Here is a 27,009-nt window from a genome sequence, read left to right on the forward strand (position 1 = left end):
GCTACACAAGCAAGAAGGTAATTAGCAAGCTACACAAGCTATCTAATTACAAGAGCAACTACACAAGCTAAATATGTATAAAAGTAATTGCAAGCTTGTGTAATAGGGATGCAAACAAACAGAAAGAACAAGGTTGACACAATGATTTTTCTCCCAAGGTTCATGTGTTTGCCAACACGCTAGTCCCCATTGTGTCGACCGCTCACTTGGTGGTTTGGTGGCTATTAGCATCACCTGCTAAGCCCGCACATCAGGCGCCACAAGAACCTACCCCTTTAGTGAGGGTAGCTCAATGACACGCTTTACTAAAGTTGCTCTTCGCGGCTCCTGTGGGGCGAGCACAACGCCCCTCACAAGCTCCTCTCCGGAGCGCCACACAAGCTTCTTGCGGGCTTCCACGGAGACCACCACCAAGCCATCTAGGAGGTGGCAACCTCCAAGAGTAACAAGCACCACTAGCTTGCAACTCGATCACATAGTACAACTCGATACAACCTCATGATGCAATCGCACTAGAATCGCTCACTCACACAATCGGATGAACACTATCAAGTATGTGTGAGATGGAGGGCTCCTAAGCACTCTCAAGCATGGATACAAAGTCCCTCAAGGTGCTCAGCACCAGCCATGGCCGAAGGCCACTTCTATTTATAGCCCCCAGGGCTAAACTAGCCATTACCCCTTCACTGGGCAAAAGTCGGGCCGACCGGATGCTCCGATCATGTTGACCGGACACTGGACCTCAGCGTCCGATCGCCCGATGACAGCCACGTGTCACCTGCATTTAACGACATTCTTCCAAACTCAATGGTCATCTTCTGACCGGACATAGCAGCTTCAACTGACCGGACGCTGGACCCTCAGCGTCCGGTCGTTTACAGTAGGTACTGACCTTGACCGGACGCGTTCGGTCGCACATGATCGGACACAGCCCAGCGTCCGGTCAAACTCTAGCTCCTGCGTCATCATGCGTCAGCCTGACCGAACACATCCTGCCAGTGTCTGGTCACTTCCAGTGCCAGTGTTCGGTGCACCCAGTGAGACTCTGTCTTTTCTGTGTAGGGCGTCGATGGCACCGTCGGACTGTCCGCACTCTACGGGCGGACACTCTGTCGGTGGAGTTTCTTCACCAAGTTGATCCACACCAACTCTAACTCCATCTCCATTGTAAATGTGCCAACACCACTGAGTGTACACCACCATGTGTATGTGTGTTAGCTTTTCATAAACATTTCCCAAAGGATGTTAGCCACGCCACTCGATCCTAGCGACGATACAAAGTTAGATCACTCGAGTGGCACTAGATGACTGATATGCAAACAAGTTTGCTCCTCTTGATAGTATGGTCATCTATCCTAAACCCGATCATAAACTTCTCTACACACCTATGACCGGTGAAATGAAATGCCCTAGGTTATATCTTTGCCTTACGCATTCCATTCCATCTCCTCTAATGTCGATGCAACACACACACCAACACGATCAACAATGATATGATCCGCTTCATTTTATCACGTGATCATATTGGTTCATCGATCTTGACTTTAATTGCTCTTCACCGTTGCCATTGTCCATCGGCACCAAGTCTTGCTCAAGCTTCACCGCCATGCGGTCCATCACTCTAAAGCCTTCGACTTGCCCTTCACGCTTGCAACCGGTCCATCAAGCCAAGCCTTGTCTTGATCTTCTCCACCTTTGATCACATGACTCAATGTCATGTCTCATGTGTATTTAAGCTCCTTCATCACCACATGTGTGAGCTTTACAACATCTTCAAGCCATTTTCACCTTCATGGCATATGTTGCTCATACATATGTACCTGTGGACTAATCACCTGTGTATCTCACATAAACACAATTAGTCCACCTAAGTTGTCACTTAATTACCAAAACCAAACAAGGACCTTTTAATCTCTCCCTTTTTGGTAATTGATGACAACTCTACAAAGATATGGAAATTAAGCTCTTTTGGATTCATGTTGCTTGCCCAAGCAATTTAACCATGTGAAAATGATTTTGGACAAGTACCACAAACCTGAAATGGTAGTATTAGCTCCCCCTACATATGTGCTAGAGTGTTTGATTTGAAGCTCGCACATATGCATAGATTAAAAAAGTGGGAGAGTAAATACTATAAAATGATGCTAAGGTGTATAGAATAAACCTTTGAAGCGTGTACCAATCGGAGTTGCACCTTTAAGTTCATCCTTAGCACCATGGTTAGCTAGACATCACTTGGCAATAAAAGCACTAGATACCTTGTGAGATCAACATTAAAAGCAAGGTACTAACATTATGTGAAAAACATACCAAGTGTCTAGCTATCATCCTATGCATGCTAGTCATCAAATCATCATTCAAGTTCTACAACTAGCATACACCACACAAGCATGCATATTGAATTTGAAAGCTTATGCAATGCAAGCAAGCACATGAATATGCACATATCAAATGCAATCAATCAAAGTTCATGAGCTTGCTCCCCCTACTTGTGTGCTTCTCTTGTCCAAGAATTTTGATCCATCTCTTTTCTCCAATGTTGCTCCTTCTTTGTCCATGTTCATGTCCAACCTCTATTTTTATATCTATCTCTCCCATCATACAATCTCTCCCCCATTCAATCAAGCTTTCATATCTTTGTACAAATCTCTCCCCCTTTGTCATCAATTTCCATAAAAGGTGTGCTTCTCATTGATGCAAAGGTAAGCATTTTGGGGTAGATGGTTGAGGCTTGAATCTTGCATTTTTTATGGACATCAATTGATTGTTGGAATAACACCACTTGTAGATACCACTTATAACTCATACCACTTGTATTTTGTGTAGGCTTCTTGAGATACCACACATAGGATCTTTAATCTTGATATCAATTTGTGGTATATCTCCCCTATGTGATAACATGGGTCATCCATTTGATACACTTGAGCTCTTGTAGTTGAGAGATGCATTCTTCATTTGATGATCACTTAAAGTTAAGGATCACTTGTGGAACCATCGTCTTGCATGATTGATACTATGTATAGATACTACTTTGTATGAAGTGAATACATTTGAAAGAATCTTCTAGTATGAAACCACTTGTTTGATTTATCAATAAAAACCATTTCTTGAACATTTGCTATCTTTATGAGTACCACTTATAGGATATCACTTGTGGGTTGCTCTAGACATCACTTTTGAAATCTTGATGAAATACTTGAGTCTAGATACCACTTGAAACATACAAACTAGATATCTATTTGCATTGTTGTCTTGTGCTTGTGCTCTTATCACTATCATAAGCTTCTATAATTGACTTGAACTAAAATGATTTGCCTAAGCTTCCAAGTTCGGTTTGAACCAATGACAAGCTTCTTCACACCTCTTGCAAGGGTTATCTTGTCAATGTTGTACTTGTTACTTGTTAGCAATCCAAATTAAGTCAAGTACTTGGGTTCACTAGCTCATGAACAAATTCATGTACTAACCACTAGATCAAGTAATCATTCAAACAATAGTGGTAGGCTATGAATTTAAACATTTCATTTGTTATGCATGATCCTATGAAGCATGTACTATATGCATTAACTGCATACTAGTAAGGGATAAAATGATCATGCACATTATAATGATACATTTGCTATGTTGGAGTAGAGGATAGTCACATAGATTCCACTTTATTACTCCAATAGCAATGTGAGGTCCAATTATAAGCTTGGTGAAGACCAATAGATACCATGTTGAATTTCATTCTTCACCCATATGAAATGAATACCACTTATGATCAAGTGCACTTTCTTATTATGGTTGACTTGCTTTATCTTTTGATCTTTGCTTGCATGAGAGTATCAATTTGAGAATACTACTTGAAATATCATGATTAGCTCTCTTTTGGATGTTGCTTGCTTTTCTTAATCAACTATTTTTATTACTTCAACTAAGCATCTCAAATATTCTTCGGATCGCCACTTTCATGTTAGCCTTCCAAGTACAATACTTGATTTACCTACACATAGGTGGCAAGCCCTTACACTAGGGAGAAGTGACATCTCTCCAAGAATCATTCTTGATACTCACTTGAAATAACTTGATTGAATGATCCAAGTGATGGACTTAACTTGATGAGTAACCTTGATTCCTTCTTTAAGTCCTTTTCTTTCTTCTTGTTTAAGTTCTTTTCTTTCTACCAAATGATATCCAATAGTCACTAGAACTTAAATTTCAACTTCATCTTGAGTTTGATCTTGATCTTCCAATTTGAGTAACAAATATGTGTAAAATACACTCCACAATCAAATAGCCTTGTACCCTTTTTTCATGCTTCTAGATCATCTCAAAACCAAACTTAGGTACCTCAAACACTTGTAAACATGTTTCCAACTTGAGGACCTTTCAATCAAAGTGATTCTAGATCAATCCAACATTTGTCACTTTTCTGACAGATTTTGTACCTTTCAAAGAAATAAGCATATCCACCAAAGTAAAAATCTAAATACCATGAAATTTGGTGGAGATGTTATTTACTAAGTTATCTGGCAGCTGTAAAAATATGAGCTTCATTTGACTTCTAGATTGCTGCCAAATTTCAATTCTTCCACCACTGCTACATGCTGAAAACAGCTGCACTATAGCTGACAAGAACTACTCCAAAACCGAAGCATTTCTTATTCGATTCTTATAAAATTTGTACAGCATCTTATACCATAAGTCTAGAGCATGTACACCGATTTTTATGCCAATCTAATAAGTTTTCAATACTCAAACATGGCTAAGTTCACAGCAAGCTCAGATTTTACAATATAGGACAGATTTCAACACTTGAGCTATTCTTCATCAAATATGAATCAAACTTGATACTAACTTATTTGAATACTTCCATAAGACATATATCTATTCAAACCACTTACTAAAAGTCATCTTATGAACTTATCCATCACAAATCAATCCAAATTTGACTACTAATCAATTATCCATTCAAACATCTCATAGCAAGCAATATTGTATATTTATCCAATTCAATCAACTCATATGCACCCAAATGAAATGATCAATAAGAGATATACCTTGGTTAGCTCATGATCATCCAACTAGCAAGCTTTAACTCAATTATTTGCAAGTCATCAAATATTCTAATAAATCACCACAACTTGAATATGACACTTGTATGTTGTAGCACTTGGACTTCATTCAATTTTCATTTAGCATTGGGTTAGATATGCACTAAGCTTCAATGCTTGATTTAACATATGATGATTAATATGAACACAATTGAATCAAGTTTCCAATACCGATGGTACCTACAATCAATCATCCACTTTTTGATGGTACCCAAACAAGTTTGGGTCCTCTCAAGTTAGGAGCAACATACTTAGGCATAGCCTTAGTATGAATAGCGGGATATTTTGCAATTGCAACCAATGAGGTACCATTGCCATCCTTTCTAAGCACATTATTATCAACAATTAAAGTAGGCTTAGAAATATCACCTAGGGGACATGAATGTACCATGTGTCCCCTTTCCCAGCATGAGCAGCACTTTCTCTTTGCTTGAGCCTTCTCTTCTTTGCTCATGTGGTGCTTCTCATTGCCTTGCCTCTCATGCATTGCTTGAGCCTTCTTCTCAAGCTTGGTAGGACACTTAGAGGCAAAGTGTCCCATACTTCCACACTTGAAGCACTTGATGTGAGCATAATCTTTCTTCTCATCTTTATTCTTGCTCATCATCTTGGCATCTTGAGTTTGCATTGGATGCCTTACCTTTCCACCCCTTCTTGTTTTCTTCTTCTTTATCATCAAGTCACCACCGTCTTCATGGTTGATCTTGAGTTGAACTTGGGGTGTCTTCTCTTGCTCAACGTGTGGCTTTGGTTGAGGCTCTTTTAGTTGCTTCACCAATTGCTTGGTTGGACACATTGAGGTAAGATGACCCCAAGTGCGGCACTTGAAGCACTTGACATGCTTTAGCCTCTCTTCTTCTTTTATATTCTTGAGCTTCTCAATGTTAGGGCAACCATTTGTAAGGTGTCCCGCTTCATGACACCGGTAGCATATGGTATGAGAGAGCTTTCTTTGTTGTAGCTTCTTCATCTTTCTCTCTCTCTTTCTTTCACCCTTTGTCATCTTCTTCTTGAAGCCAAGGCCACACTTGTCACCATAGTTTCTTTGAGTCTTCAACATATGCTCAAAGGTGACTTTTGAGTTGTAGCACCTCTCTAGCTTGTTGCTCAATTTCTTCACTTCATTTTTGAGCTCATTGTTCTCCTTCAAAAGGTTAGTTTTACAAAACATAGAAGTAGAACAAGCATCTAATTGTGAAGAACATGTCATTTTAATAAATCATCACAAGAGGTGGATACATGCTTCTTGCCTACATCACAAGGGTTAGTAACAATATGTGATTGATCATGTGACCCATGTGATGAGTTCTCATTATTTTTAAGTTTTTTGTAAACACTTTAATGAGAGAAGCATATTGTTCTAATAATTCATCATGAGATGCAAGTAGTGTCTCATGATTCAATTTTAGCTCATCAAGTGAAGATTTATATGCATCATGTAATTTCTTATGTTCTTCACAAGAGTTCTTTAGAAATGAGTTTTCATTTTCTAATTTCAATGTTTTAGCTTTCTCATTTTCTAAAGACATGGTCATGCTAGCAAGTCTACCAACAAGCTCATCATATGAATCAACATGATCAACCACATTATCATTTGATACCTTGGTGTCACCTTGTGACATGAAGCAATGTGGTGATGTAGTCGGAGAGCTTGTAGTAGCATCTTCATCATGGCATGAGCATGAACCATCATCATCATCAAGTGTGCATGGGGTAGCATCATCACTTGCAACACTTGTGGCATCATCAACCTTGTCAAGTGAACTTGTGGTAGATCGATCATCATCATCACTTGACCATGAGGTGGAGCAATCTTCCACAATCACCAAATTCTGGTTATGCTTAACACACTCATGTGCTTCCTCCTTGGGCTCATCATCATCATCGGAGACCGTCCCATATTTCTCATCGAGATAACTCCAAATCTCATGGGCGGTCTTCATGTCCATGATCTCTCCAAATATGCAATCATGCAAAGATCTATACATGATGTTAGTAGCATGGATGTCGAGATCTAGGCATTTCTCTTATGCTTGAGTTAGATTATCTTTATTCAACACATGAGAAAAGCCTACATCTACCATCCACCACATTTGAGGGCACACATACTTAAAATTACCTATCATCCAATTTTTCCATCGTGTAAAGTGTGCGCCATCGAAAATGTGTGGACAATCAACGTCTAGCCCATAAGCCACCATCCTCTCGGGTTGGTGAAGACCACAAATGAGAGACCTAGCTCCGATACCAATTGAAGGGCCGAGATGGCGGACTAGAGGGGGGGTAAATAGTCTTTTCTAAAATTAATCACGTCGGCTAACCAAAACAAGTGCGGAATTATAACTATCGGTCTAGCCAAGACTATACCCCTCTATCTATGTTCTCTAGCACCTTTCAAATGTACTAATCAAGCAACAAAGGTGCCGGGCTAGCTAGAACTCACCTAAACAATTCTAGGAGCAAGGTCACACAAACCTATACCACTAGTACTTTAAGCAACAAGGGAGCTCCTACACGAGCTAGTAAGCAAAAGCACAAAGCCACCTAAGCTTACTAGCAATGCTCAATAACAAGACAACCAATGTCAAATTAGAGAGCGCAATTACTTAGCTACAAAAACTAAGTAATGTGACTAACAAGGTTACACAAACCAAATTAGCCACGCAAGGGAGCTACTTCTATGCTACACAAGCAAGAAGGTAATTAGCAAGCTACACAAGCTATCTAATTACAAGAGCAACTACACAAGCTAGATATGTATAAAAGTAATTGCAAGCTTGTGTAATAGGGATGCAAACCAACGGGAAGAACAAGGTTGACACAATGATTTTTCTCCTGAGGTTCACGTGTTTGCCAACACGCTAGTCCCTGTTGCGTCGACCGCTCACTTGGTGGTTCGGCGGCTAATTAGCATCACCCGCTAAGCCCACACATCAGGCGCTGCAAGAACCTACCCCTTGAGTGAGGGTAGCTCAATGACATGCTTTACTAAAGTTGCTCTTCGCAGCTCCCGCGGGGCGAGCACAACGCCCCTCACAAGCTCCTCTCCGGAGCACCGCACAAGCTTCTTGTAGGCTTCCACAGAGACCACCACCAAGCCATCTAGGAGGTGGCAACCTTCAAGAGTAACAAGCACCACTGGCTTACAACTCGATCACCTAGTGCAACTCGATGCAACCTCACGATGCAATCATACTAGAATCACTCACTCACACAATCGGATAAACACTATCAAGTATGTGTGAGATTGAGGGCTCCTAAGCACTCTCAAGCATGGACACAAAGTCCCTCAAGGTGCTCAGCACCAGCCATGGCCAAAGGCCACTTCTATTTATAGCCCCAAGGGCTAAACTAGCCGTTACCCCTTCACTAGACAAAAGTCGGGCCGACCGGACACTCCGGTCGTGTTGACCGGACGCTGGACCTCAGCGTCCGGTCGCCCGATGACAACCACGTGTCACCTGCATTTAATGGCATTCTTCCGATCTCAACGATCATCTTCTAACCGGACACAGCAGCTTCAATTGACCGGACGCTGGACCCTCAGCGTCCAGTCGTTTACAGTAGGTACTGACCTTGATCGGACGCATCCGGTCACACGTGATCGGACGCAGCCCAACATCCGGTCAAACTCTAGCCCCTGCGTCATCATGCGTCAGCCTGACCAGACACGCCCTGCCAGCGTCTGGTCACTTCTAGTGGCAGCGTCCGGTGCACCTAGTGAGACTCTGTCTTTTCTGTGTAGGGCGCCGATGGCACCGTTGGACTGTCCGCACTCTACGGGCGGACACTCTGCCAGTGGAGTTTCTTCACCAATTTGATCCACACCAACTCCAACTTCATCTCCATTGTAAATGTGCCAACACCACTAAGTGTACACCACCATGTGTATGTGTGTTAGCTTTTCATAAACATTTCCCAAAGGATGTTAGCCACGCCACTCGATCCTAGCGACGATGCAAAGTTAGATCACTCGAGTGGCACTAGATAACCGATATGCAAACAAGTTTGCTCCTCTTGATAGTATGGCCATCTATCCTAAACCCGGTCATAAACTTCTCTACACACCTATGACCAGTGAAATGAAATACCCTAGGTTATACCTTTGCCTTGCGCATTCTATTCCATCTCCTTCAATGTCGATGCAACACACACACCAACACGATCAATAATGATATGATCCACTTCATATCATCACGTGATCATATTGGTTCATCGATCTTGACTTTACTTGCTCTTCACCGTTGCCATTGTCCATCGGCGCCAAGTCTTGCTCAAGCTTCACCGCCACGCGGTCCATCACTCCAAAGCCTTTGACTTGCCCTTCATGCTTGCAACCGGTCCATCAAGCCAAGCCTTGTCTTGATCTTCTCCACCTTTGATCACATGACTCAATGTCATGTCTCATGTGCATTTAAACTCCTTCATCACCACATGTGTGAGCTTTACAACATCTTCAAGCCATTTTCACCTTCATGGCATATGTTGCTCATACATATGTACCTGTGGACTAATCACCTATGTATCTCATATAAACACAATTAATCCACCTAAGTTGTCACTTAATTACCAAAACTAAACAAGGACCTTTCACCGGTCATGTACTTTGTTTTTTATTACAACGTATTAACATTTTCTAGTTATCTCCTGCAACTAAAAAGAATAAAGCGTGCATATTTTTTGGTGTGACATTTGTTTTGGTTTGTCCGTCTACCCACGCCTACGATCCCACGGCGCCAGCAGGTGGGACCTCCAAGCTTGTGATCCCATGAGTCCCCCAACCCTCGCCCCGACGCCTCTCCAGCGTGCACCCTCCTCCTGGTGCCCTTGCCCGTGATCGCCCCCCACACGACTCCTTGGCCTTTGTGTAACCCTAGCCACCGCCGGTTGATGTGAGGCTGTTGTAGGTGTGCCACCTCTAGGCGTCAGGAGGCCATGGCGGACAGGGCGCCACTGGGCGACGTGAGGCCACGATGGGGTGCTCTCGACCAAGGACGACATGCGTCGCATCCTGGGCTCCGTTGGTGCCGTGGTGGAGGACCACCTCGACCTACTCTTTGCCCTCATGGAGGGCAAGGGCATCACCAGCCTCATCGCCGTGGGCAGGGATCAGCTCACCGACGCTACCTCTCCCTCCTTGCCCTCGGCCCTTGTGCACCACGCTGCCTTCTACTCATCTTCTAGGACAATGAGACACAGCGATACGTGGAGGTCATCCCCGCTGCGTGCTCGTCGGGGTTGCCGTACCCGCCATCTTCTTCCTCATGGTAGACGTGGGCATGAAGATCTGCGATCCTGATGCCATCTTCTTCCTCAAGGTACCACCATCTACATCTTTGGTGATTGATTCCTCCCTTATCTTATTACTTGAGCCTGCCATCTCTAGATCTGAGCGTCCGCGATGGCACGACAACCATGGCTGCTGTTGCTGCAACTTGGTCGGGGCCGATGTCTGCTACTGATGGTGAGTTAGCTTCAGGTTCTGAGGAGGATGAGGGCGGAGGCAGAGGACCAAAGCACGAATCTAGCCGGTGATGGCAGCTGCTTCAGCGCTTCCTCTCCAGCTATGAGCCTACGACACCATGTTCTAGATGAAGCAACATGCAAGTTTTCTTATGCAAATTTAGGCTCTGTTCTTGTGTGATATTTTCAAGCCTTCAACAGCATAGAAGATTAGATAGATCTTGGAAACAAGGAATAACAGGTCTATGTTCTTGTGTGCAAATTAGGTTGAGTTCATCTATTCTCAATCTAAAGTATTGTACTTGTGAAAAAGTTGAATAGGTGCTGCATCACCTGAATATTTATACAGAAATTACTGATAGTGTTTAGCCTGCATGACTTGCAAGTTAATATGATTCTGGTGTTACATTATTCTGTTCTTGAAATTTCAAAAAAAAACTCTGTTTTTTAAGGAAAAAAAAAGTACTATGTTCTTGTGTAAATTAGATTGAATTCATAATGAGTAAAACTAAAGAACACTGTTCACTGCTCATAATCGCTACAATATAGGGATACAGACCTAAAAGAGCATGTTCTGATTTTTTTCCATTACACAATCTTACATGACTATTTGACATGCCAGAACAAAGAAATTTGATACTCCTTCGCCCCTTCTATTACTTGCTTAATCTTGGGGTGGTGAAGTCTACAAATCAGCAGCAAGTTTATGGCAACCCTGCAGCCATATGTTTGTTTCATTTCTCTCCCTTTCCTTCCTATCTTGGATATGAGTTCTAATTTGGATTTCATATACAATTTTTTTGTTAACCAAGGCAAAATAAGCTATACATGCATATTGGATTTTTAGGTTTTGCTTCTTGTGATAAATAATTGATGCAAGCCGCTGGTGCCCGGTCCCCTCCAAGTTGTCGTCGTCCGCAAGAGTTCCACGCGGACTCCTCCATCTCCAGACAGCGACGGTGATGCACATCTTCCTCTCCCTCCCCTCTCAAATCTATAGGCCTAGACTACATCCTCTATCTAGATAATGTATTTTGGTTTGATTGAATAGCCTCTACCAGTAGATAGGCCCATCACTATATGTTTTTAATCTACAAAGCTAGAGTTTACACACAAGGAATAAGATTTTGTTGTTTTATTAATTAGATTGCGAACAAATGATAAAAGCTACAAAGAAAGGATTTTTTAGATGGGGTAAATTTAGAACATATTATGGGCATATCTTTTGTTCTTATATGCACACCTGAATTGTTGGATTCTGGGCATTGGTCCAATTATTATTTTATTTTTCTTGTGCATTGCCAGGTAGATTTTTCTATAGAAAACTTGTACTGATATTTTGGTGTATGCTGATTTCCGAGGGTTAGCCTTTTTTAGCTTGTATATTTGGTATCCTGGTTTTATAGATGCAATCTGTTTATTATATTTCTTTGGCATGACATAAAAGGTGTATTTATTTTATCTCTGCACTACAAAATGTCTGTGGATTGATCTTTGTTTATTTTTGAACAATCTGGTGTAGGCAGGCAAGGAAAGGAATGATGATTTCTCACTGAAGTTAAACCTTAAAAAACAGAAAATGCAAGAACTTTTCTATAGGTAATAAATTAAACTTGCCCTAAATTGTTGCAATTTTATTGCCATGGCTTACATTTGTAAACTCTATAGGATGAGTTAATGGTTGGCATTGATACACTAATGGCATTGATCACAACAATCAGTTTAGTTTTCTAAGAATATACATATATGATTAGATTGGTTTAGTGGGGACTAGATAAAGTTCTCATCTTTTAAAAAATGAAATTCGTTCAGCAATCTTGATATATTTAGCAAACAAATGTTGACCATCTTGTGTTATCACACTTAGAACAAGAATTGTCCTGCGAGATTGCCATGTATTGTGGTCGTCATTATACTACATGAGTATGTTGTATCATTAAGCTACTTTTTCATGATCCTCTTATTGTAAATAAATTATTCAAAATTACTTGTCTTTACAAATATTATCTTGTTTTGTATTTTATCATATGCAGCAAGTGGTCAAAGCAGTGATAGTTTGATAGAGCAGTGGACCTAATATGTTAGCAGACTTGTGTGTTCAGATAAAGTAGGCGGAGTCTGAATTTCATGAGAAGACAGAGGCATTGTACTGCATTAGAGAGGAGAAATGAGAAGATTTAGTGTAGGTGGTTCAAGCAGTGCAATTCAGTAGATGTAAGTCAGAGAGTTTCTAGCTAAAGAAAAGAGTGCTAAAGAAAAGAGTGTTGCTGTGTTTAATTTCTTAGTAGTTGCAGTGTAGATGTGTGAGTGAAGGAGTGATAGAATTGAAGACCGGCATGCTATGCAAATGGTAGTTGTCACAAGATCAATATTCAGAGGCTTTCATCAAAGAAGCCCTTTGCAGAATAGTATTCTGAAGAAGATTTCAAGAGCAATGAAAGTGGTAGAGTGATATCTAATCAGTTGTGAGACTGGCATGTTCAGTGAAAACAAGTAAATTTGAGAGTTTAGAGAAAGAGAGATTTTGAGTCGCAGTTTGAGAGCCAAGAAGATTTAGTTGAGAAGAAATGATAGACTATAGTATATACAACAAACAAGTAGAGCCCTGCATCTTAGGAGGGTGCACAACAGAGTTGTAACTGTAGTTTGATGTAGAAGGAGAAGTTAGATCCCAAGATGCAGATGTGTGGGAGAAGATGATAGAGAGTATGTGGTAGATTGTAGCTGTCTGAGGAGGATTTTAGGCCTATGAGGTACATGATTACAAGGCGTTGGTAAATGTACATGCCATGTTCAACTAATAAGAGAGCATGCACTTTCGCTGATTGATGTCAGGAAAATAATTGGCTTCAGTAAAAGAGGGGAAGAAAGAAGAATGTGTAGATTGCAGGATTTACATTATGCAAATCATCAACAACAGTAGTGAGATTCATTGGTTGACAGCATAATATTCATGAGATGTCATCGTGTGCTATAGCAGGCTAGGAGTTTTTCTTATCCTTTGTGCTATAATAAATCAATGATTATGCACTGAAACTCCTGAAGAATGCAATAGTTTAGTGCAGACAAGAAAGTGACGCTCATGTGGTGATGCAGCCCTATAAATGTGCAGTGCAGTTTAGGCTTTATTGGTGAACAAAAAGTAGAGACCCTGAAGCTCCATGCAGCTAATAGTAGGGATGATGGCAAGTAGCACAGTTTAGAGGCAATAGCAAGTCCATGAGATCAGTGTTCAGCAGTAGATAGCGATCTTGAAAGCATATAGCTGATTAGTGTAGTGAAGTGGCCTAGACCATTTTTATGCAGTAGTCTAAGACTGAACGTGTAATTTGGCCTGTCAAAAATTTGAAGTTATCTTATACATGAATCATATATGATGCAACGCTTCTCTGAATCATATGTAATGCCATCTAATAATTCGAGGTTATATTACATCTGAATCATGTCATGCCCATTCATTCAAAAAATAAATGAAGAAAATTCCATCGGGGCTCGAAGCCCCAGATGACAATATTAAGTTGCATCCTATCTGAGTATACTGGGTTACAAGATGCCCATTATGTCATAGCATGAGTTCCGATCCATTATTTTGGTTTGTTTGTAAGGTCATTGAGTTGTGAACACAAATATAGTTAAAGTGATTGCTTGTAGTTATGTGTCTTAATAAGTCAGTTTAGTGTTCTAATAAGTCCTCTTTTCCATTTAATGATTCACTTGCACTGTTCAATGTTTTATCCTGTATAATCAATCACCGCAGTTTTCAATGCAGTGCCTAACAAACCAAACATCTTGATTGCCTATGTGCACAAGTGCCATCAGAGTCATGCATAAGTAGCTATGTTTTTTCTCTTATGATCATATTTCCCAAGCTGCCGACATGGAATCTTACTGAAGTGCAAAAAAAAGAAGAATAAGTTTTATCTTGAATTATTGCATCTCATACATGCTGAATCCCTAGACTGGATAATTTGTTTGCCTATGGTTGTATGCGCTTGCAGGTCATGGTTGCCACGTGGTGTTGTCAGGCTAACTGCACTGTTTCCATGTAGATCTATTTTTTTTATTAGCTGCACTGGTTTGCCAGCAAAGTGAAAGAAAACCTATTTTTAAAGCCTATATATACATGTGTCTCAAACTTTTTTTTAGGAATCAGGAGGAGCCAGTGACTCCTACTGCAATTATTATTTTTTTGCCAGTTTTTACAGAGACTATTTGTATTTTCTCCCTTAATGTATATTTGTTAGTTTGGAAGGTTAACTTTCTTTGACATATTACCATTTGCAGGGTCTTGAAGCAGTATCTATCAAACTCATACAATTTGTTCAAACATACGGTGTATCCTGTGGCCATTTAAATAGACCATTTCGTCCAATACTGTTGATTAGCATGTAGTTTAATTTCAGACAAGCACGATCACTAGCGGCTCAACAAAACTGCTTTAGTTTGTTTTAGTTCTTAAGACAATTCAATTTTTAATTCTGGTTTTTTTCTAACTTGTTGGAGCTATGGACCTTGCGGATGTAATTTGTCTATTACATATGAACCTTGGTGGATGTAATTTGTAATCCATTTATTTAGGCATTGTTATGAGTAGGGGTGAAAACAATACGGATATTTTTCGACCGTATCCGAGACCGAATTCGTTTAGAGGGTTTAGATTTATCTATATCCGAGTTCGGATATTCAACATTGGTATTTATTGGCGCACGAAAGAAATAGATATCGGAAATTTCTTCCGACCAATATAAAATATTATCTTAGCCATATCACGAAAAAGATCTATAAAGTAGAGTTTGTAAGCCTGCGACGTCGCGCTCTCCGTGACTTATGTTAATTTCACACACTTTGTTTTTTAATTAAATATTATTTTAACATTGGTATTTAAATTTTATAGTATTATCTTATCATGCGACCCATATATTTTTAATATATAATATTAACTATTTCGTATCAATGCACGGACACGCTAGTATGAAAAATAAAACTAGAGAGCGGAGTCACATGCCGAAAGCAAGACCAGAGATCGGAAAGGCCCGAAGTTCTAAAATCCGAACACATGAAAGAGTGATACGGCCTGTTCGCTGATTGGTTTCTAGGCTGGTTTGAATTGGCTGGTGCTGGTTTATTGTGAGAGAAAAATACTGTTGGCTGACTAGTTTGGGCTGGCAGAAACCAACGAGCGAACAGGCTGTGCCGTTTGGCCCTTTCCCCAACTACTCATGGGCCCACCGAGTAAATCCAGAGCTGGGCCACATGTGATACCAGATCAGCAACACGTTACACGCCGTCCCTTTCAGTCCTTCAACTGTTTTGCTCTCTCCCCCGGTTCGGATCCAAGCAACCAAACCAATCCGAACTGAGACCAGGTCCCGCACCACGCGGCTCGCCGCCGATGGCGAGCGCCGACGCCGACGGAGCGCCGCTGCTCTCTGAGGAACCCCTCTGTCCAGGATCCTGCAGCCGTGAGCTCGAGCTGCGGGAGTTCCGCGACCGCTACGTGATCCGCTCGCTCGACGGCGCCGCCGCCTTCGCCGTCGCTCGCTCCGGCGGCTCCATCCGCCCTCTCTCCCCAGGTCAAGCCGTGTAGTGACGCGAAGGGTTGTGGCGTGCTTCCGGATTTGTGTTGTTTTGATTGATGTTATGGCTCGTCAATCGGCGCGGTGTTCTGGACGTGTGGTTTACCTTCGTCTTTTCGCGGGCAGAGGAAGCCGCAGCTGGGACTGGGAGCGACTGCAAGGTTTCCAGAATATACGGGGTGGTCGGCAACATAAGATTGCTCGCCGGTGAGTCACCTTCACCTAATTTCACGAATTACAAACTACTTCATATCCTTTTTTTTTGTATTTTGATTTTTTGCCTGCAATAGTGTTCTGCTCTGCTGTAATATCATCAAATGTCTCTTTTGGGACGCATTAAGTGCCATTTGATCCTACTTACTAACCGTGAGCCTGTTTAGACTGTTTGCACTAGCTAGACAAGTAATCAGTATAATAACTAATAAGGTAAGATTACAAAGTAAAACTGTAAGAGTTGATGGGCTCAAACCAATGACTGGTGGGCTCAAACCAATGAAAGAGTTGATGGGCAGGTCCTGAGAGGTTTGAATTTGGTCATCATCTTGGGGGCTTGGGCTATCTGGATGGCATTTTCCCTTTCCTGTCTAGATGTGTCTCTTGCTATATAAGAGATGAGATTTTGGAGTTTCGCCCTGTTCGCTTGGGCTTGTTTGGCTTATAAGCCGTACTTTTTCAGCCAACAAACAATATTTTTCTCTCACACCAAATCAGCCGTACTTTCAGTCATGGCTTATCAGCCAAACAAGCCCAAACGAACAGGGCGTTTGGCTGGGGCTCGAGTGTTTCTTTTCTCCTCGCCGTTGTGCTCTCGAGTTGTCTTCTTCTTAATATAATGATACTCAGCTCTCCTGCATGTTCGAGAAAAAATAATGAGCCAAATGATCAGCGGTCCATTGATTTAGCGACGCCAACCAAACAAAAAAAAACCCACAGAGATGGTGCAAGGTCAGATAAAAATTGTCCATGTAACCATTTCTCACACCAAAGTAATGTCCTGCTGCCATCACCTAAATAGCAGTGACCGAGATGGAGAACATTGCCTGCCATCACATGGACTTCCATTTGTTATACATTTCACATTTCTGTGTGTTCCAAATTAGGACTTGGTCACTGTGTGATCTATGAACTACTCTTTGTGTGTTGCTGACTTGCTAAGTTGCTGTCTTTGCAGCTAGATGTACATTAAACTCTATTGATAATGTGGTTTTAGTCGATTTTGCACCTGCTGCAGAGTGCCATGCTAACACATTTAATGGTCAACTGAACGTGTACTTTCTGCAGTCAAGGAATAGAAAATCTTAAAAGTGTGCTTCACTGCTATGCAACCAAAAATACTAGGTGGCAAAACTGAGTGATGATTTTGGTCCCTGGATGTGTTTTTGGTTAGTTTTTCATTTCACTGTGAGGATTCCTTTACTGTGTAGAGAGTACTTGTGTTAATGGTTAACAAAGAATCTGATTCCGCTAGTATAAGTAGTTGCGATGTGCTGATGTGTAAGGTATAGTTGCGATTTCAAGGAAAGTTCCATTAAGGTCATAGTGTTCTTGCACTTAGGATTCCATTTTTGGCAATAAAGTGGTAGCATATTCTAAGACAGAAATTTGCCATAGTATGAACTGTTGTGCTATCCTTGTCATATTCTCGCAGCTATGTCCATTTATAATTTATTATGGAATTTTATTTGAATGTGGTTTTATAAATTGCATGTGAAGCAGAGTACCATAGCAGCAGAAGCTGGAAACAAGCCGTGATCAACTAAAATGGAAATGTCCAACAAAAAACTGTGACCATTTCTGTGGATTAACTGTACTCTCTGGCATATAGTATAAAAGGGTTGTGTCATAAAATAATCCCACTAGTTCTAGAATTTGACATCCTTGCGCTGCTCAGAACCATGAAATAATCAAACTTGTATCTTGTGCCTTAATTATGTTTTCCCCCACTGTAGAACTGCTAATTTATCTGTCATATGGAATTTAAGTTTAAATTTTATGGTATGGGGCTCTCACTCTGCAAATCTTTGTTTTCATCAGGAAGCTATGTACTTGTTATCACTTCTCGTAAAGATGCAGGCTCTTATCAGGGCTCCCCTGTGTACCATGTGAACTCCATGAAATTCTTATGCTGCAACGAGGCTATAAAGCACTTAACTCCACAGGAAGTATGTAAACATTATCACATAGTGTGCAATTTCATCCACATTGCTTGGTCACAACTAAACACTGATTGCATTTCTCTGGTCCTTGGTCGCTGCATTTAAGTTTTCTACCTCTATCTGCTTGCAGAGAAGGGATGAGGCATACTTCATGTCTCTCCTGAGAATTGCAGAAACTACTTGTGGATTGTATTATTCATACGACAGGGATTTGACACTAAAGTAAGTGCTTTGTCATGCATGTACCCAAATAAGGCAACCGAAAGATATAGGCTTTTCAGAAAAGGCCAACAACCTTTATGTAGTGATTGTGCACATCCCTAAGATATATATATATGTTTTTCTCGAACAACGCAGGAAAACACACAACCAAAAAACCCATCAGGAGCCTAAGCAGCCGATGGCAACGACCTACAAAGGAGTGGATGTAAAGCCTTAGCACAACAGATTACACTCATGAACTACAAGCAGAACTTTTTGAAAGCAAGGACTACCACCCTCAAAGACACAGTGGTTCCTATGTTTCCAAATCTCCCAAGCAAATAAGATTATTAGCGAATTAAGCCCTTTCATTATCTCCTTAGGAACTGCCTTGCTCCACCAGCTACTGAAACGAGAGTCCTCTGGTTCAGTGCAAGAGGAAGCAACCCCAACACAGAAAAAATAGCTGTCCAAACTGCCTTGCAAACACACAAGCAATCAGGATATGTTGTATTGTTTCATCACCCTGATCACAAGGGTGTCTTGCAAGTCAGTCAGCAGTCCAGCAATGGCCTTGATCGAGGTGTGTGTGTGTGTGTGTGTGTGTGGGGGGGGGGGGGGGGGGGGGAGGGCTTCAAATCCGCTTCCAAGGTGCAAAATTGACGGTCCCTATGAAAAACGCCATATAGGCTAATTTGCTAGAGAAAAGAGCCCGGTTGTGTGCCTCCAATGGTGCTGATCAGGAGTGTCTTGTTGAAGGGTAATATTATCAACCATGTCCCAAAGTTGCATGTATTCCAACAAGACCTCAACTGTCAAAGCCCCCTTGATGTCAGCCACCCAACTTCTGTTATGTAAAGCTTGTGCCACCTAAGATATTTTTTACATCGCATTCTCTATATCATAAAGTTACTAGGATTGGGGCCTCATGTTAAAAAAAAAAACTCGACCTGTGGGGGGGAAAGACAGCCCTTGGCCATTTTTTTTATTAAGAACAAGACATTTTCACGTAGGTCGAGAAACCCCCCGAACCCCTGCTTTACCCATACACAGTGGTACCATAGCCCATGTGAGAACGACCACGACCTTGGGCCATACCTTGGACCTGCTTTGGCGTGGGACAGACGAGGGATTTTTCTAACCCTAGTCTGAAATTCGCTCCCACGGGGAGTCGAACCCATTAGAGAGTTACATATGCGCTTGTTTCATCAAAGAACACAACCTGACCTAACATCTAAAGAAACCTTCTACCTGGCTACCACCTCAAACTGGGCTAGCCCCCTGGGTGCCAGCGCCAGCAATGCTCCAAAGCTGAGCCTCCTCAAGGATATTTCTAGCCACAAGCTGTATGTTAGGAAGAAACTCCATTTACACACACAATTGTTATGATGTTTCCAAAGCAGCCAAGCACCGTCAAGCCATGGTTGAAGTCCTCAGGGAAGAAAGCAATGATTTGTATCCAGCATTCAAAGAATCTCTTGTCACTTGGGAAGGGAGAGAAATCTGGTAATCTGTAGCGGCGAAACAGAAGGAACCACACCGTTCTACAAACAAAACACATCCAGAAACGATATGATGGAGATCTCGTCTTCCTGTACGCAGAAAGGACAGTGCTCCAGATGAGGTAACCCCCTTCGGGCCAATCTCTCCACAGTCCAACATCTCTCATGTGCCACCAACCAGAGAAAAAAATGGCACTTCTCTGGTGCCCCGATCTTCCAAATTAGATCTCCAGGCAAGGACATTGATCCAACAAACAATGTTCTGTAGGCTGATTTGACTGTATACTATCCCGACTTAGTAAACCACCAAGGATGACTGTCTGGTGTATCAAGCTGAAGCTCTACCTCCGCAACTAAATCCCAAACCTCCTGGTAATCAGTAAGATCCGAAACAGTCAGAGCACCCTGAATGTCCTGTATCCAGAGATTCTGATCTAAAGCCTCCCATATCGTTCATCTCCTTGCCTGCGTTTGTAACTAATTGATTGCCTGTTAGTTCCATTGTTCCTTGCACAGATGTGTAGTAGGTTCTCGAAGTATGGATCTATTGAGCACTTTTTAATAGCTTCTAGTTGTATGACTGTTATCATGTACCAAATGCCTCTTTGGTGCATTTCTTTTTCGTTTGTTATATACTGGATTGTGTCTGACTGACGAGAGGGGAATAATGTGATGATGTAGTGCTCTTCAATAGCGATAAAGTTATAAACACTATGATTATGTAGCTTGCAGAGGGCATCCAAGTTGACTGCAGGGAGGATACATAAACCACTATGGAAGCAGGTTCGTGATGATTGTCATTTGATATGTCCCACGGTACTCAAATCTTTGTGGCTTTGTTAGTTTTTTAGTCTGTTGACAGTTAGGTATGCACTTTTAGGCTACAAAAACTTTCAAAACAAAACAAACATTTTCCTTGCAGTTACGCACAAATTTCACTCTTTTTTCGAGATATGGGATCATGACATTCCCCCTGTTGATTATACAGTTAAGGAATCATTGTGCCTACCATTTTTTCTTCTTTCTTTTTTGGTCAGGCTGATCCACGTTTTGTTTGGAACAAAAATTTGTTAGAGGAGCTTATTGAAGCTAAGGTAAACATTTATGAAGGATTTGACTTATGTATTTTATCTATTTGTATCCTTGCTTATGTTCTAATTTTTTCTGGATAATTTTCTGCAGCTTGATGAGTTCATCGTCCCACTGATACAAGGAAATATCCAAAAAAAATTAGATAGTTCCATGTCACTGTTTTCTTTTTGTATCTTTATCGCTTAGGGGTGCATATATAGTATATACTTGCTTTGCATGCATAATGTGGGCTCTCTACTTTGTTATCATATATCCAAATTAGAAGGAAATGTTTCAAAAAGTTGCAATGCATGCCCATTGTTTTCTATAATTGGAGGACAAACAATGGTCAGTAAGCTGGTGTCCTTAACTCCTGTACGTTTTCAGTCAGCGCAATTTACCTTGAAGGATAGACCAGTCAGAATAACATTGTTCTCAAGGAGATGCAACAGGCGTTTAGGTTGCACTTTTTTTTTCTTTTTTGCTGACACTTCTTGAAACATGAGTAACTTATAGAACACAATGATACTTCTAAATTGTAATGCGCTCATTGCAGGAACAAGAATGTGGAGAAGGGGTGCGAATCTTGAAGGCGCCACAGCAAATTTTGTAGAAACAGAACAGTTGGTTGAGTATGAAGGTCTCACATCCTCATTTATACAGGTGGCTTCATGACATAATAAATGAAATTTCTTGGTGCTGGTTGCTGGATGATGTTCATATTACATGGCTTTTTTAACCAATGCTATGTCATAATAATGCATGCAAAGCAATAGAGTCCAATGCCAAGATGAAAATGGCACTAGAACCCATCATCTAAATGACCATAGCTATTTGAACTACTTAACAATGAAATGTGGTCACAAACATTTAATTGTCCATGAATGTTTTAGAATGTCATTTACTTGTGTCCCATTTTCAACACTTTACAAGCTTACTCATTCCCTTGTTACTTTGTTAGGTTCGAGGATCAATTCCACTTCTCTGGGAGCAAATAGTGGATTTAAGCTACAAACCACGACTTAGCATTATTGAACATGAAGAAACTGTAAGAATTTGTTACATTTTACTTTTGTAGTGGCCCCATACTTAATATAGCCTGATGACTTCTCTTAAACTGATTCCATACAGCCTAAGGTTGTTCAACGCCACTTCCATGATCTTTCACAACGATATGGCGAGACAATTGTTATTGACTTGACTGATAAAGTAAGTTTTATATACATTGATGTAACATACTTTTTTTATTAAGCAAATGGGTTGTTACACGCAAATTTGGTGATTTTCTTTCTTTTTTGATAACGGTGAATGGGGTTTGGACAAAAATTGGAGGGAGAGGCTTAATCCCTTAGTTCTTTCTTGCCTCTAATAGTTCTAACTCCCTTTATTTAGGTAGGATACCATGACTTGATTCCTAACCCTAAGGAACCTATTGGAAGACTCTGGACTACATAATCTATTCTGCTAAACATAATGGACCAATAACCACGCTCTAGGAGAGTGGGCCACTGTTACAGAACCCTTGTACTGTTCATGTGTGCTACAGCCTGTGTGGGCAGTACTGTGGGCCTTAATGGGCCAGCTGTTGGGCTTACCTGCTCCAGGACCGTGACATGGGTATTATGGGTTTTACAAAGCAAAGCAATATTTACTACACGTTCACTAGTGCCAACTTTGCAGTTTGTTTGAGGGGAAGAACTTAGTTTACAGTTTTGCACTAATGCTATGGCATTCAACTCTTTGTTTGCTTGATTTCAGGCAAGATTAGTAAAATGATAATTGAAAGAAAAGACAATATGCTTGAAGCAGGATCATGCCTTCGTGGAAAAAGCACATATGTCATATATCTGATCTTTTTTTTTATGACGAAAAAAGTATGGCAGACCAGTTCAATTAATTGCCAAATATAGGGAAGTCTTGTAGTCCTTAGTGCACTTAAGCTTGAGGGTTAGTCATTCTCCTACCTTGTAGCTGGTAGTTGGTATACTAACTTGGAGACCCATAAACAGTTATTTTTTTCTCGAACTAGGCAGGAGAGCTGCATTCTCATTTCATTAAGAGAAAAAAAACAAGGGAGAGGCTGCACCATCTCCGCCGAACAGTTGTTCTTTTTGGCCATCGAGAGACAGCGGTTCATCTAATCTGTTGTTACTTGCAGCAAGGTGATGAAGGAGATTTGAGTAATGCATTTGCTGCTGAAATGGGCAGAATTCCTGGTGTCAGGTTATTATGTTTCTTGGAAATGCTTACTTGTATTAGTTTCTGTTCTTACAAGTAATCAAATGATTACCTTACCCCAAGGATTAAACATTTACATAAAATTTATTAGTTATCTGCTGGATGTGGTCCTTCCGCCTTACAGGTATATACATTTTGAGTTCCATCATGTTTGTCGTGGAGGTAACTTTGACAATTTGCAAGCTCTCTATAATCAAATTGAGGAAGCTATTCATAAGCAAGGGTAATTTTCGAATATCTAACATTTCATGCTTAGTTTTTTCCTAAGCACACTGCTTTGAGATTTATTCATAACTAAAGGTTTAACTGTGGCAAGTAATTTGCTTTTGCTTCTTTTCTGGGCCAGCTGAGCAGATATTTTCTTATGAACACTAAAGGAGAGATTTTGTGGGAGCAAAGTGGTGTACTTAGGTCCAATTGCATTGATTGCCTGGACCGTACAAATGTGACACAGGTTTGCACGTCATCTTATTCTGTGATTCAATGTGTTATGTACTAATTTTCAAAATAAATTTAATAAGGTACATCTTGATAACAGTTTTCACACATCTGTTATAGAACCCCCCCCCCCCCCCCCCCCCCCCCCCCCCCACACACACACACACACTATTTGCATTAATTTTCCAGACCTCATCTGTCAGCGGGCCATGTCATCTCAAATAACAGATTGTATATATCAGTTAGTGCCCCCACCCCACCCAACACCCAACACCACCTGCGTGGCCCCACCTACAAGCAGCTGTTTTTGGAGTCCCCAAGCACAAAAGGTGATGGGAGCTCACTAATATATACTTCTATCCTGACAATCATCTGTCATTGGAAAGCCTATCCTAATTTATTTTGTTCACTTACATGTTAGTTAGAACTTGGTATTATGCACTTGTCTTTACATAACTAGTTCTTCCTAATGAGCATCTGTACATGAAAGTACCTTGCTAAACATGGTAACAAGCAAGAGAATGATGTAACCTGTGCTCAATAGTCCCTCAGTTCTACGCAGAGCATGCAACTGGATGCAATGCTGATGGTTAAAAGAACAGAATAGCAGGACCGCGAAACTAAAATTGGTGCTTTTGAAATGCATTAATAAACTATGGGTTTTTATCATTTCATTAACTCCTTTGGAACATCCTTTCTCCTCCTTTACAGAGTTTCCTGGCAAGAAAATCATTGGATTCTCAGTTGCAGCGGATGGGGGCATTATTGTCATCTGAAAACATTTCTCTCTCTGATAACATTAATGATATATTCAAAAAATGTAAGGTATCTTTTATGGTTAAATGTTTATTGCCAATAATTAGACTCTTATCTAAATGTCTTGTGGTCATGAATTCCCTGGCAGTATGGGTTGAGCACGGTGATGAGCTGAGCCTGGAGTACGCTGGTTCTTATGCTTTGAAAGGGGATCTAGTGAGGTACTCTAGCATTTACTGCCTCAATAATTCGCGAATAAACTCTGATGTGTAAGTGTTGCTTGGCTAACTTACATGGGAACTATTGATGTAACACAGATATGGAAGGCAGACATTACCTGGACTAATTAAAGATGGAATGAGTGCTCTTTCAAGATATTATTTGAATAATTTTCATGATGGAGTGCGGCAAGTAAGTTATGTTGTGCTCAAATATTTGCTCTAGCCCTATCAGCGATCGCTCCTCTTAGGCCTTTTTCTTGTACAATCTTCACTTCAGTTGCTGGAGCACTTAGCTAAACTTCACATGATGTAGCAAGAGTGCATCGCATCATTTATCTTTTCAATGTTTAAGGAGGTACCATGAGATATATTGATTCAGATGCAACTTTACAGCCATGTAATGATACTACTATTTTATTTCCCTGTGCTTCTTGCTAGATTATCCCTGTCTACACCCTTGTGTTGATCACACAGTTTATACTCAATGAACTTATTCTTATCATGTGCCTCTTTCATTATTTGTCTTCAGGATGCTCTTGACCTTATTAGCGGTTATTATACAGTCAGCCAAGGCAGCTCCTCTCCTTTTCATAATGGTGGATTTGAATCTTCTTCGGTAATTAACTAATATTTTGCCAGTCTTACTTGTGGGCCTTTTCATTTATCTGATGGGAATTGCTACCCTTGTATGGTTAAACAGCATCCTCTAAAAAAAGTTAAATAACTCTGCTGTTGGTCTCACCTTGTGTGGCTGTTGCGAAAACATACTGCAGTATCTGCCTGTGGCTTCAGCAATCATAGTTGGTGGGATTACCGCAACAACTTTCACTCTCAGTCAAGGTCTGCCTGCCTTGCTTGACTCCAGAGTTCTGAAGTTTTGATAGAGCCTGCTTACATGAGTTGTGCTCGTATTCTCTTTGAAAAAAACTAAATTGCACAAATCACAAAATTTTATATCTATTGTCTCGTCTCATCTGCAGTTGGACGGAACGCACAACACTTGATCTCCTCCATTATCTGTGCGGGCTTAACAGTCGGAGTAGTAGCCTTGGTGAAAGCCAATGGAAAACAGTTTTGCTCTAGGCCCCGTCTGTGTGGTCTAATTTAATTATTGGTCTTTTTTTCCCTCCCCTTTCATATTGCCTTTTGTTAGAAATTAAAGGTCAAAGGATTAGAATGTTGTTTTACTCATTGCAAGAGTATAAGGAGGCAGGATGGCCTGCCGGTCCTGTAATCTGAAGCTGCTAATTTGTAAGCCTAGTTTGACTCCAGTCTGTTTGTTATATACTTGACATGTATCCATGAATAGAGAATTGCGCCTCCAAAGTCCAAATTTGTAATAAATAAATCCGAGAGACCACGTATTTTTTAGTGTGATGACTGGGTGGTAGCGAGGCTCTTGCATAGTTGCATGACACAGAAAAGAGACCTTCGTCCCTCTGTCTTCTACAATGAAGGTGAGGCATCACAAAGATGTTCTTCTTATCAGGCACAGATGTTTGCCAAGTAAAATGCGACGCAGCGCTATACAGTCGAGTTTGCTCGTTTGGATTTTGCTGGCTAGGATTTACAACTACGGGGGCACGGGGCACATGGAGATAGAGGGTAAAAGTGTGAAACTAGGCAATGCCAGTTTTTGGTTCAGGTAGCTCGTGTTGCTGTGGAGCTTTATGGAATCCGGCAGAAGGCAGATTTCGTTTCTGGTGAAAATTCGTGTAGAATTCATGCAGCAAAACGGGGTTTAGATTGCTCTGCGATAATGCCTGAATATGCACAACGTTAAGAAATGAGTACATTGTACTGGACTTACATTATTTACAAGAATTCTTTTGTATGGTTGACAATATTTCTATTGTCTTGTCCTTATCTCAGTACCGTCTCCGTCCTATAATAAATGCACTTCTAGTCTCTGTCGTATAATAAATACACTCTAGCATTAAAAAATTATCGTACAACAAGTGCACTTTTAGTTATGGAACCACCTAGTTATGGGACCACCTAGCTTTAGTATACTTTACTACTCTCTCTATTCACAAAAGCACAATTATTACATATTTGAACAATTTTTGTTAGGGGGCTATATATGTAATCTCCTAGTAACATTGATCTCAGCGATAAATCCTACAAATGCATTTATTTTAGGATGGAGAGAGAACGACAAAACAGAGCGATCCTTTTGGCTTGCAATTCTAAAAACAAACTAGCAACCTTTTCATCCCAGTTTCAGCGTGAAATTTTTCCTGGACGTATTTAAAAGAGAAAGTTTAGCGTGCAATTTCGTTGTTTGATTC

The 27,009-nt window shown here is 40.8% G+C and overlaps 1 protein-coding gene across 6 annotated transcripts; it reads left to right on the forward strand.

Moving 5' to 3' along the window:
• The first annotated feature begins 15,838 nt into the window (after positions 1-15,838).
• Positions 15,839-26,078, forward strand: LOC136546803 (phosphoinositide phosphatase SAC8-like). Of its 6 annotated transcripts, none has more exons than XM_066538776.1 (20): positions 15,839-16,132; positions 16,262-16,342; positions 18,170-18,297; positions 18,422-18,513; positions 20,720-20,810; positions 21,032-21,088; positions 21,177-21,210; positions 21,445-21,525; positions 21,622-21,728; positions 22,027-22,113; positions 22,197-22,274; positions 23,095-23,288; positions 23,428-23,526; positions 23,658-23,757; positions 24,453-24,561; positions 24,646-24,718; positions 24,815-24,908; positions 25,248-25,334; positions 25,492-25,558; positions 25,699-26,078. In XM_066538776.1, exons 1-20 carry the CDS (start codon positions 15,952-15,954, stop codon positions 25,824-25,826), a joined length of 1,968 nt encoding a protein of 655 aa, XP_066394873.1. In that variant the 5' UTR covers positions 15,839-15,951; the 3' UTR covers positions 25,827-26,078. The 6 variants fall into 6 exon arrangements, with proteins under 6 accessions (XP_066394873.1, XP_066394880.1, XP_066394888.1 ...); XM_066538783.1 differs by having other exon boundaries at positions 15,840-16,132; positions 20,720-20,777; XM_066538791.1 differs by having other exon boundaries at positions 15,841-16,132; positions 23,224-23,288.
• Positions 26,079-27,009: the final 931 nt, after the last annotated feature.

This window comes from Miscanthus floridulus, chromosome 1, assembly GCF_019320115.1.
Source record: "Miscanthus floridulus cultivar M001 chromosome 1, ASM1932011v1, whole genome shotgun sequence".
Classification (NCBI taxonomy): Eukaryota; Viridiplantae; Streptophyta; class Magnoliopsida; order Poales; family Poaceae; genus Miscanthus; species Miscanthus floridulus.